At 37.6% G+C, this 11,463-nt stretch overlaps 1 protein-coding gene across 1 annotated transcript in view; it reads left to right on the top strand.

The window, feature by feature from the left end:
- Positions 1 to 33: 33 nt before the first annotated feature.
- The window catches only part of BRWD1 (bromodomain and WD repeat domain containing 1), a 54,692-nt gene continuing 43,262 nt past the window's right edge, over positions 34 to 11,463 (top strand). Inside the window, exons 1-9 of the mRNA XM_010009299.1 lie at positions 34 to 105; positions 272 to 301; positions 489 to 548; positions 3,676 to 3,826; positions 5,051 to 5,149; positions 5,730 to 5,890; positions 6,532 to 6,753; positions 8,802 to 8,902; positions 10,297 to 10,367. Coding sequence (XP_010007601.1) covers positions 5,795 to 5,890; positions 6,532 to 6,753; positions 8,802 to 8,902; positions 10,297 to 10,367 — 490 coding nt within the window. The 5' untranslated portion in view covers positions 34 to 105; positions 272 to 301; positions 489 to 548; ... (1 more) ...; positions 5,051 to 5,149; positions 5,730 to 5,794. The remainder of the gene's footprint in view (positions 106 to 271; positions 302 to 488; positions 549 to 3,675; positions 3,827 to 5,050; positions 5,150 to 5,729; positions 5,891 to 6,531; positions 6,754 to 8,801; positions 8,903 to 10,296; positions 10,368 to 11,463) is intronic.

Below are 11,463 nucleotides of genomic sequence, written 5' to 3'. Positions count from 1 at the left end.
ACTCAGCCCCGGCCTCACCCCCCGTCTCTCCCCGTGTCTCTTTCAGAGCTCTACTTCCTCATAGCTCGTTTCCTGACCACCGGGCCCTGTAGGAGGGCGCTGAAGGTGAGTACAGGGGCGCCGCACACACACACCTGGGCGCACGGGCTCGTCCGTGCGCTGCCGCATGGAGCATCGAGTGGCCCCCGCCCCCCCGCTCCCCCTCCTCAGCCCTTGAGAAGCCGGAGGCTTACTTGTCCCTAAATCAGTGTTTTTTCCCCTTTCTCTGCAGGTGCTGGTGCAGGAGCTGGAGCAGCACCAGGTCTGTGTGGGTTCTGATGAAATAGGCTCTCTTGCTGTAGTCAAAAGTTTCCCTTACTTTACGAGTCATTCAAGTTTCTTCCACTCTACTGTCTCAACTTTTCCGCCTCAACACGCATTGTTTTGGATGTGATATATCCCTTCTTCCCTTTTAACCACTTACTTTTTTTTTTTCCTCTTCCATTTAGTTGCTTCCCAAAAGGTTGGATTGGCAAGGAAATGAGCATTATAGAAGTTACGAAGAATTGGTGAGATTATTTTCTTTTTAAACTTTTAATTAGGATGATAACGTTGCTGTTAGACCCTTTTCCTTTAAAAGTAGGCTAGCAGTTTTACCTTCCAGTTTTATTCAGGCTCTATTAAGACATTGGAGATACGTTGAAAAGGACCTTTTAGTTTCTTTACATTAGACTAACAAAAACACAAGTGGTGTTTTAAATTGGGGATATTGTTTACATAGCAGAGGTGGAGCTTGGCGTTGTGCTTTGGTACATGCCACTGCCTACATATAGGGAAGAACCAATCTGAAGCAAGGTTTCATTTCAGAGCTTCACCAGTGAGTTTGTTAAGTGCGTTTTGATTTGACGGTATTTATTTTCTGGTTGGCTTCATCAGTCCCCTTCAACAGATTAGGAAATGAAATCGCTGTTCAGAAATCAAGGGTTGGCAGCTCTGGTGCCTATGAGTATGCTTTTTATCTCTGCCTACTCACTGGTTATAGCTTTGTTTCTGAATTCTGGGAAGATATGAGTGATCTCTCAACAGCGTGTACTTTATGCCTTCTATGGCTGATGTTTGCTCCAAGTGTTTTAACTTGTATCTGTTTCAGAATGGAAAGCTGTCTTTCTCTTGGTGTTTTATTATACTGGTTCTTAAGTGGCAGAGTGTATTTGGCAGTTGAATCCTGTGAAGCGATGGCCTGGTGGTGCCTGTCCAGCGTGTCTTTATCCTGTTTTATTGGAGTTGATCTTGTTTCCTTTAAGCAGATACTTATTCTTGCTTTTTTCCCCTTAAGATTCAGGCATTCCAGGTTGATTGACTGACTTCCCCCTTACCATCAGCTTATGTAATGTTATAGGTAAATCTTGTGTAGCACTTGAACATGTCAGAGTCATGTTTGCATAGAGAAGGAAGAAAATTTTGCTTAAAACTTTTAATTATTTAAATGCTGCTTAAAATGATAAACTGGCTTCTATTTCTTCTACTTGTCAGTGTGGTCAGTTGAGCAAATGAGGTTTCAGATTGATGCTTTACGTTACCGGAAAGCCTAGTCTTGCTAAACAGGAATACTTTCAAGTTCTGACTTGAATTTAGCAAACATGAAAGTACTATTAAGTTTAAAAAGAATTGTTTGGGTGTTTTTATGTTTGTTGGTTGTACTTCTTTTGGCAAAAAAGTGGTGATGTTGGGAGATGTGTGGATTCTGCTGACTTCGCTACAGTTTTTTTTAACTGTGTTTATTACGCGTATACTGTTGTCACATTAATTCTTTAATATGTTAAAGATATTAATGCTGCTTCTACCTTTTTTCCCCTACAAAATTTAAAAGAAATCTCTGCACAGGATAGTAGTATTTCACAATATCCAAACTAATCTTATGAAGGTTTTAGTTTCTGCTTTTGAGGGGCTTTGGGCACTTTGTTGTCCCACTGGTCTCACTCTGAATTTGCAGAGACCACAGACAAGTGCAATCATGTGGTGCAATTATTTCTTTTCCTCTTTGCTCATCATGGAATCGGAGCAGGACTTTAAAATGCCTGTTCCTTCTAAAATCTGAGGAAAACTACTTAAAAAGGAAATGAATTGCAAGGTTTTGTATGCATGCTTTCATCAGGGATTGCTTTTGGAATATATATTTCCTGATAATGGCATGCAAACAAAATGGTTTATAATGCTTGGCATAAAGTGTTCTGTCCTGAGTGTTGTGGCTGGTACTGCTCTGTACCAATTCAAGAGGCAAAAATTATAAACATACAATGAAAAAGTGCGTTTTGTAATCTTTTGGACTATCAAATGTATTTCTCATAATCAACCAAGTATCTGATGAGCTGTATGGTAGTGTTTAACTATTTTACTGATATTACCACCTCCCCACTCCCCCAGGAATACATCTAATACCCCCACAATCTTTATACATTACTTGGGGTTTTATTATCGAAGCAAATAATAGGCTGTGGCTTAAATTGTACTTTCTCCATACTCAGTGTGCATTTAAGCAACTTTTTGTTACATGACAGCACGTGATATTTTTATTCCCACTGTTCTGATGATGAGATCAGCCTTGTCAGAACTTCCCTCATCCAAGTTCTGTTGGTAGGCTAAGAGAATAGCAGCATAAGCACGAGCTAGTTCTGCTTGTGTTCTGAGCTACGTGGGCAAGAGGCCACATACCTGTGTTGGTGTGGCCTGCTGCCTTTCTTGGATGTATTGGCTGGGAATGGTGTGGCTGCTGAGGTAGCAGTGTGGCTTCTGGGTCCAACTGGTTTTGACGTGGCAAAATCAGAGAGTGGAGTATAAACATGGGGCAGTTTGTGCCTGCTGATTCAGGCCTCCCCAGTAGTTTAAATTTATGATTCTGATGGTTAGTTTACTCAAGTCTGTGTAAAGACTGCTTTGCATATTTAACTTCTGCAGTATTGTGATTTGCTTTATAGTTAGATAAGAATTATTTTTCACTGAATTCCCAGAATGTAAAGGGGGAAAAATAATCAAAACCCGCTTACATCTGTTCTTGACTGAAACATCAGAGTGTGTATGTATTTTTTCAGACTGTGAGATGTAGGTAGTATGGAATCCTTCCTGAATGGATGGATGACTGTTGTGATCCTTTTGGTTTGAAGAAGTAGGACAGTCTTACACTTCATAGTACTGTTTTTTCAAGGAAACTGTTTCCAGAGAGGTTGTACTCAGACCTACTGGGTTGCAGTTTACCGAACAAGTACTGCGTGACTGAAGCACTAGTTGTATAAATTCTCATGCTTGATTACAACAAAATTCTCCATGATCTTGAGTTATGAGGGTTTGAATTTTATTTTTTGTATTTTAATAAAAATAATTGGGTGAATGGGGCAAAGACACTCATTGTGGGGTGCCACATGAATGGGTGCTGTGCGTGTGAATATTGCAAGCTTTCAGTAGTAAAATACTGATAAGCAGTAGGTGGGTTTACTGCAGTTATTTTTACTATAGCTCTCCTATTCTTGGAGAGAAGTAGCTGAATTTACTAGATCAGAGCTTAGCAGAATTGATTTTGTTTTGCAAGTTGAACTTAAAAGTATTTAAGCAATGTTTATTATACGTGTGAATATTGAAGCTTTTAGAGGCATCTGTTCTGGATGTACCATATATACGTTTTTAAACTTTTATTTCCGCCAGGTGCTGTCCACCAAACATGTGGCTCCAGACCATTTGTTACAAATTTGCAAGCGTATTGGCCCTATACTGGATAAGGAGATACCACCCAGCATTTCGAGAGTGAATTCCTTGCTTGGTGCAGGGAGACAGTCATTGTTACGTACAGCAAAAGGTGTGGTCTACTCGTTATTTGGTATGGGTATGATACATTTTCATAAGTATACGGTGAAGACTTTTGGAATTCTTAAAAGGGGTGAGCTTTCACCAGAATTGGCCCCCATTTCAGTACTGTGTTTAATCAGTCGGAACACCAGCATTTTGTGTATAAACTATAAACTGACTGTTATGAAGAGAAGGTTTTAAGTTGCATCACAAGAGTTATTGTTACTCTGAGTGCTGAGACTGCTGAACATGGCTGGTTTTCAGTGTTAATGCAATAAAATGAATCATCAGGACACAGGTGCTGTTTCTCCGACATACTCCCACTAGTATATTGGCCCATGATGGTTCTGAATGCAGCAGCTGTTGTATTCAGTTCAGTGCAAATGTGAGACAGTTAACACCAGCTTTCTGAAAGTTTTGTGGTTAATGCAAATAGCATCAGAATTAGTACTTGTGAATTCTGTACATAGGGAGGAAGAAAGTCCTCGCCCGCAACTTAAAGGGAATGTTTGGCAGTGCGTAAGCACAAACTTTGATAGAGTAGATTTTAGCTTTAGAATTCCTTGTTTCTGGGAAGTTCATGTGTGTGTGTCTGAAGTTCTGCTGGGTAGCTAGATGCTGTGATGTGGGACTGGTTTGTGGGATACTATTGCATTTTCAGTTAACTGTCCTAACTGCTTTAAAGGATGCATACTGAATGACAGTGACTCTTCTATCCTGAAAATCAGGATAGAACAATTATTTCAGCGTAAGGGTGTCAAAGTAACTGTCAGTGTGGGTCTTTTTTTTTTTAAGAACCACAGAACTGTCAGATGGAAGGGAGCTCTTGAGTTCATCTAGTTAAATATTTTTATACTAATAAACATTCAATAAATACTTATGAAAAAATATTCATTAAAATGTTAAAAACCTTGAATGCTTTGCACTGGGGATGAGTAGGAGAAATTCAGTGGAAAGGTTAGCTTTGTGTTATGTGAACTGCAGGGGCATCTCCGCTTAGGAGTGATTTCAAAGATCGGTGGTTGGTTGCATTGTTTTCTTTTTTCCTCCTGTTACTATACTGAATGGAATTTTCTCTGATGCTACACTGTTGGTGAAAAGTTTTGGTGTTCTTGTTTTTTCAGTTGTTTTAGTACTGTGTTTGAGACCACCTATAGATATGTTCTTTACTGTATTTTGGCATTTTAACGTGTACTTATGTTTTTGTTTTAAACATGTACAATTGGTTTTAAAGATTGCAGGAACACAGTTTGGAAGGGCTCTGCATTTGCTGCTCTTCACAGAGGAAGACCTCCTGAATTTCCTGTGAACTATGGCACACCACCAAATCTTGGTAAGCTCTTTGCAAAGCTCATCACTGCTGCGGTGAATACACAATGTGTGTCTTGATACTGGCCTTGCTGTGATGCTGAAAACTGCACTCAGAGCTGGATCTGGAGGCTCATCTGGAGAACTTCCTGTGACTTCAGTGGAGTTATGTATCGGGTACAAAGCTCTGCTCACAGCACTAGTGAGACAGTAGCCTCTAGATGACATCTTCTTTTGTTTATGAAGCCCCTGTATTAAGTAACTAAACCTACAGGAAACAGAAATCCTTCTTTGGATGGAAGGACACTTGTATGGTTTAAAGTATAGAGGCCCTAGAGAGCCATGGGAAAATAAAGTTAACACTTAGCACTTCTTATTTAGAGACTGTTTTGATTGGACTTTTTTTGATTGGAACAAGTTTAAAATACTGTCTTGGTTTTATACATATTAAAAATTGCAAATGCCAGAAAAACCCAACTTTATAAATTCTGAAAGTCACTTCTAGTACGTCCTTAAGTAATAGTGCAAGTTAAATAAAATCGTGTTTTAGAATAGACCTGTTTTAAATATCAGTGCATTCATTCTTTGATTTCTTTGTGTTCTAGTGGAAGTACATCGAGCAAAACAATTAACTGGATATGCAAAGTTCAGTACTTCATTTCCAGGAAGTATGTATCAGCATGTCAAAATGCACAGACGGATTCTTGGCCATCTTTCTTCTGTATATTGTGTTGCATTCGATAGGACTGGACATAGAATATTTACTGTAAGTTCATGATACAGATCCAAATATGAATGTAGCTCTAGATGGATGCAAGGAAAAGAACTTTGACATGCGTGTTATGCTAAAACTTCTGGAAGTGAATATCAGGAGTGTTAAAATGTAGCCCATGAGCTCCATTGCTGTGCTTAAGTAGAACAATTTGATGTAATTTGATGTAAATTGTAAGGTTGGAAGCATGTAAGAAATGGGGTATGTAGTAGCTGATCAGGTGTTGACGTTGATGTAGGAGCTTTATTCAGTGATGTAGTTCGATGTTAAGCGTGTTTCATGTTCTTTATGAAGTGGCAGAGGAGAGATGGATTTTGCGGAACGGTACTTTCACTGGCTCCTCCCTGTAAGGAATCCCCTCAAACTTATTCCAGACTTTTTGCATTATATGGTGTATATCTGTGATGATTGCACTGTAATCCTGAACCATAAGTGAGCATTTTTAAATTTTTTTTTTTTTTTTTTTTAATGTGGTCTTATGACCTTATTTCTTTAAGCTCATACATAGTTTTACATAGAAGTGTAACTTACCAAGCTGTGGAAAAACGTAGTTAGGTTCTTTAAGGGAAACCTAAAATTTTTATTCTGAATGTCTTTGAAAACTCTTGCTGAGCGTAATAACTGTCTCTTTCTAGGGTTCAGATGACTGTTTGGTAAAGATTTGGTCAACTCATAATGGCAGGTTATTTGCCACTTTACGAGGACATTCAGCAGAGATTTCTGATATGGCTGTCAATTATGAAAACACTATGATTGCAGCTGGAAGCTGTGATAAAATGATCAGAGTGTGGTGTCTGAGAACTTGTGCACCAGTTGCGGTCCTCCATGGACACACAGGATCCATTACCTCATTGCAGGTAGGTTTTGGGTTTTGTTTTTTTTTTTAAGTGTATCTACATACTGAAGTACAAATAGTGTAAATGGATTGTAAGATGCAGTCAGTCCACGAAACTTGGATAAATTTCACATGACAGTATGGTCTGGAAAGTTTGAAGGTATTTTAGTCAAATAGTAGAAGACAAGGAATAATGGGGGGGGGAGGGAAGGGAAATGCTGTTGTACCTGATTTGAAAATTTAAGAGTCTGCTTTAGTAGTAGGATTTAGATTAATGGGACACCCTAAGATTAGGTAGCTGTCATATTGGTAAGAAATAACCAATTTGCTTGGTTTCTTCTTGCAATTGAGAAACGTACTTACAGGAATGCTTTACACCAGCAGAAGCTTCCATCTTTGTGTTACAACTTCTTGGAAAGAAACATTAGTGCCTCGTTTTCTGTTTGTGGAGAAAAGTACTTTGTGGTTGCTGTTACTAGGTGGAGGAGTAACTTGCCAAGTGTCCATCTTACTTTTTCGTGTCCAAGTGCAATGAACTTTCATTGTGCCTGTCACTGTGGTTTTCACATGAATGAAATTATTTCTGGGGGAATACTAAAATCTTAACATTTAAATATTGATGTAAAAAATTAGTCAAAACCACAAGAGAAATCTACACAAAAGAAAAATAGTTCCCTGCTGCCGTGAAATTCCTGAGTACTTAAGATAATGACAGGAATCCTTCTTCAGTTAGAAAAGATCACTAACTCTAATATTTGAGCTATTGGAACTAAAGAGAATTCCTAGGAAATACTGTGTCCTCCTTATGTCTGTTACTGGAGACGCAACATGCTGGTTTACGTGGGTGAGTGTTCTGATCCGGTGTGCGATTCTCACAATTTCTGTGATACAGGTATTTCTCTTAATCTCAAAAATTTGAGTTATTTCAAAAGTTCAAAGATGTTCAGTGTAGTATGTTGCATATTTAAATTTGAAGTCATTGTGATACTTTATGAGCTATTGGTAGTCCCTTGGATTCAGTCTTTGTTTGGCCTTTGTGTTTCCTTATTTAACACATAAATGCATAAGTAGCTCATTATCCCAATTTGCTGTGTTATCCAGTGAGGCAAACAGGCTGATGTTGAGGGGTGAAGTGGCCACCTGCCAGCTTGTGAAGTTCAGTTGTACAGAAAATAATTTTGCAGTTTACTCAAAAAAGCTGCCTCTGAGAGTAATTTTCGTATTTGCAGTTTCTGTGGCATTCATTGCATTTTTTTCTGTTTGTTTGGTTTTTAATGGGAAAGAACTTATTCATGGTGTTTATTTTATTGTAGTGTGGTAGATTTCTTCTGTTTAAGCATTCTTGTCCTAGAATCCCAGGATGGAAGGGACCTCAAGGATCATCTGGTCCAACCTTTCTTGGCAAAGCATGACCTAGACTAGATATCCCAGTACTGTAATTGCAATATGTGCAATTTATATGGCCCTTTCCAACAGTAGTAGTAGCAATGGATGAACAATTTAAATCAACTTGTGTAACATGAATTCTTTGAAGTTTTCTAAAGGGTAGCTCTATGCATACCAATAAATTCATGTTTTAAAGAAGTATGTGCGAGGATATCCTATATATTCATGTGTGATGCTGGGTTGCACTTACTTGGACTGTCTCATAACTGAAGCTCTGCTTATTATAGAGTTCAAAAAAAAATAAGCCTGTGTAGTGAAAATACCTTCCTTTTTAAAAAAAAAAAAAAAAAAATTATATATTTCCAGTCTGCTCTGCTCATTACTTCATTCATTGGCGCAATTTTTAGTGAATAAATGTGGTTAGTTAAGACTTCAAAACCAAAGCAGCGAATGAATTGGTTTTATATAATGCAATAATTGAAACATAGACCACAACTTATTTTAAAATATAGGAGATGTTCTTTTGTAAACATTTAAAATAATGGTTATCAGCAACTGCTTTAGTAGTTTTAGTTGGAAAATTCAAAGTAAATCAAGGTTTTACATTTTTAAGGTTTTTAGAAGTTTAGGAACAGTTTTTAGATATCTTTTTATATGTGTCTGACTTTACTTTCCTCTCTTTAGTTTAGTCCAATGGTGAAAGGCTCCATGCGATACATGGTCTCTACTGGTGCAGATGGAACTGTTTGCTTTTGGCAGTGGGATACAGATTCCATGAAATTCAAGTATGTAAATGGGTTGCTGATTAACTCTGTGCCATGCTATACTTAAGTCAGTTACTTTTAACTAGCTAAAAAGAAGTTTTTATTGTGATAATCTAAAGCAGCATGGCTAACTATATCCTTTACAAATTTATGTTATTCCATTGTCCTGGGAGGTTAGTTGGGAAATAAATTTCTTGCTATGCTAAAAATGTATATAGAACAACTAGAATTGCTGCAAACATAAATATGTTGGGATAGCATAATAAAGCTTTTTGTCTGTGTTGAGGTTTCGACAGTCCTGTAGTTTTAGGATGTCTCTTAAAGAACTTGCATGCAGAGTATGCTCAGGGTAGTTTTTAATGTTCTGTGTGATTGCTGTTTATTTGTACAGATAAACCATTAGATTATTACCAGAAAAAAAAGAGATCTGGGATGATCAGTCTCTATCTAGTATTGTGCCATATGATGGTAGTTGGTATAAAATTACCCATTTTACATGAGAGCAGCTATTAAAAAAAAATAAAAATCAGTACCTTAGAAAGCAGAAGATTGATTTACTTTTTAATTCAGAATTATAAGGTAGCAAAAACTATCAAAGGCGTAGTTTCATGTGAAGAATCTTTAAAGGCTGTAAGTTGTAGGAGGGAGTGTGTTTAAACTGGATCCTTAATGAATTCTCCTAAAACTAATTTGGAATACTGTAAGAGATGTAAACGTTGTTTAAAGTAGTTTAAGCATGGACCTACACTGATTTTAGCATTACTAGGTCTCAAAGCAGCATTCTTATGAATCTCTGTGCTGTGTATCATAGAAACTAAGTAATGTTCTTTTACTGAAGGTCTCAACATTTCCTTTGATAAACAGAAAACATTTGAACAGAAAAGCAGTAGAATAATAAGTAAAAAACTATAATGCTTGTAAGTGGCATAGTGTGCTGACTTGCAGAACAGCAAACCAGTCTTTTAAATCACCATGTGCACTTTGCTGCAAACCTTTATTTACTTCTGTAAAATGTTAGGATTATGCACAGCGTTCTGTAGTTATGGTATTTGGTAGGCCTTATTTAATGTACCATTGGTTGTCTGTAGTTTGAAGGCAAGAGTTCAGTACTTCGTGGATGTGTTACGCAGGGCTTAAATCATACTTGCCAAAGGATGAGCGATAATAAACCTTCTTTGGCATGTCATGTTATCCTTGCTAGGTAATAGCATCTTTCAGAAAACGTCAAGCTGTGTGGACTTCAAATACTGTTTGTGTATGTGTGTACATTAGTTTTGAAAAGTAAACTTTATTGCTTATCCTCTTGCACAAGAATTTCAGAAGTTACTGCATGTATTTAAGAAGTACCTGTTCTGTAGATGTTTGAAGAAGCCTACCTTTATTTTGTCCTGTTTCAAACATCTTTTCTTTTTAAGCAATCGGCCAGTGAAATTCACAGAGAAACCTAGACCAGGTGTTCAGATGCTTTGCTCTTCATTCAGCATAGGTAAGTCATGTACAGATTGAGTTTAGCATTGTACTTTCTCATCTTTCTCCATAAGCAGTTGTAAAACTCTGGTGGTGACAGCTTTAAAATACAGAAAACCAGCAGCTGTGTAGTAGGCAATTGTATGTATGTGTACTGTTAGCCTATGACATTAATGTGACTTGCCTTAGCCAACAGTTGAAGGCTGTTGAACTAAATATTATTTTCCTTTTGCCATTTGACAGAAGTCACCCCTGGTGCTTGATTACTTTACATCCATGCTTACTGGATTTGGGTGTGGGATTTTTTGTTGTTTTGGTTTTAATTTTATTTAAACTCTTAGTATAGTGTCAGAGGCAAAATTAGTTCTCTAAGATACCACAATTAATAGTGGTTACTGCCAGTAGCAGGAAATCCCGATTCTTTGCCAGTGATATGCAGGGATGTTCATAAAGATGCCTTTTTAAAAATCCACAAAAATATCTATAAATGTGCTTCACTCCTGGCTTGTAGTCTTCTTTCATTCTAATCATGTAGGTGGCTTATGGGAAAGATAACTGGTACCGGACACTAGCAACATTAGAAGAAACTTGACAGTTGCAGAAATAAAATAGAAATCAAAGTGTAACTTGTTAATGTTGTCAGGGAATAGTCCTGGGTTTGTTTGGGTTTGGGGGTTTTTGAGGGTTTTTTTTTTTTGAGGTTTTCTTTTTTTGACAGTGCTTACAAACACCAGGAGGCAGCTCTTACTATTGCTGCCCCCACAGCTAAATACTGGTGTACTCCGGTTTACTTAACACATCTACCCAGTTTTGGAGCAATTTGTATGCCTCAAATGAGACAATGCTATAATGGAAGAGTAAGCTAGGTCATTATGTTGGTGACTAGCCATATTCCCCATAACCAAAGGCTTTGGAGAGCAGATAGGGGTGTTAAATGTTTCAGCATTCTCCTAGATACATATTGTTAAAACTTTGTAACACTGACTGTGACTCTTTTCCTTTACTATGACTGAGAGTGTTTTCTGGGACAGGAAGGGGTTTTCCTTCCATATGTGTATGTGAATGGAGGAACATTAGAAATGTGACACACTCCAGATTTTTTTATTTTATTTTTT

This window comes from Nestor notabilis, unplaced genomic scaffold, assembly GCF_000696875.1.
Source record: "Nestor notabilis isolate BGI_N333 unplaced genomic scaffold, ASM69687v1 scaffold33502, whole genome shotgun sequence".
In the NCBI taxonomy this organism is placed as follows: domain Eukaryota; kingdom Metazoa; phylum Chordata; class Aves; order Psittaciformes; family Psittacidae; genus Nestor; species Nestor notabilis.
The sequence above is the reverse complement of the archived record's forward strand: the minus strand, read 5'-3'. Positions and strand labels throughout refer to the sequence as shown.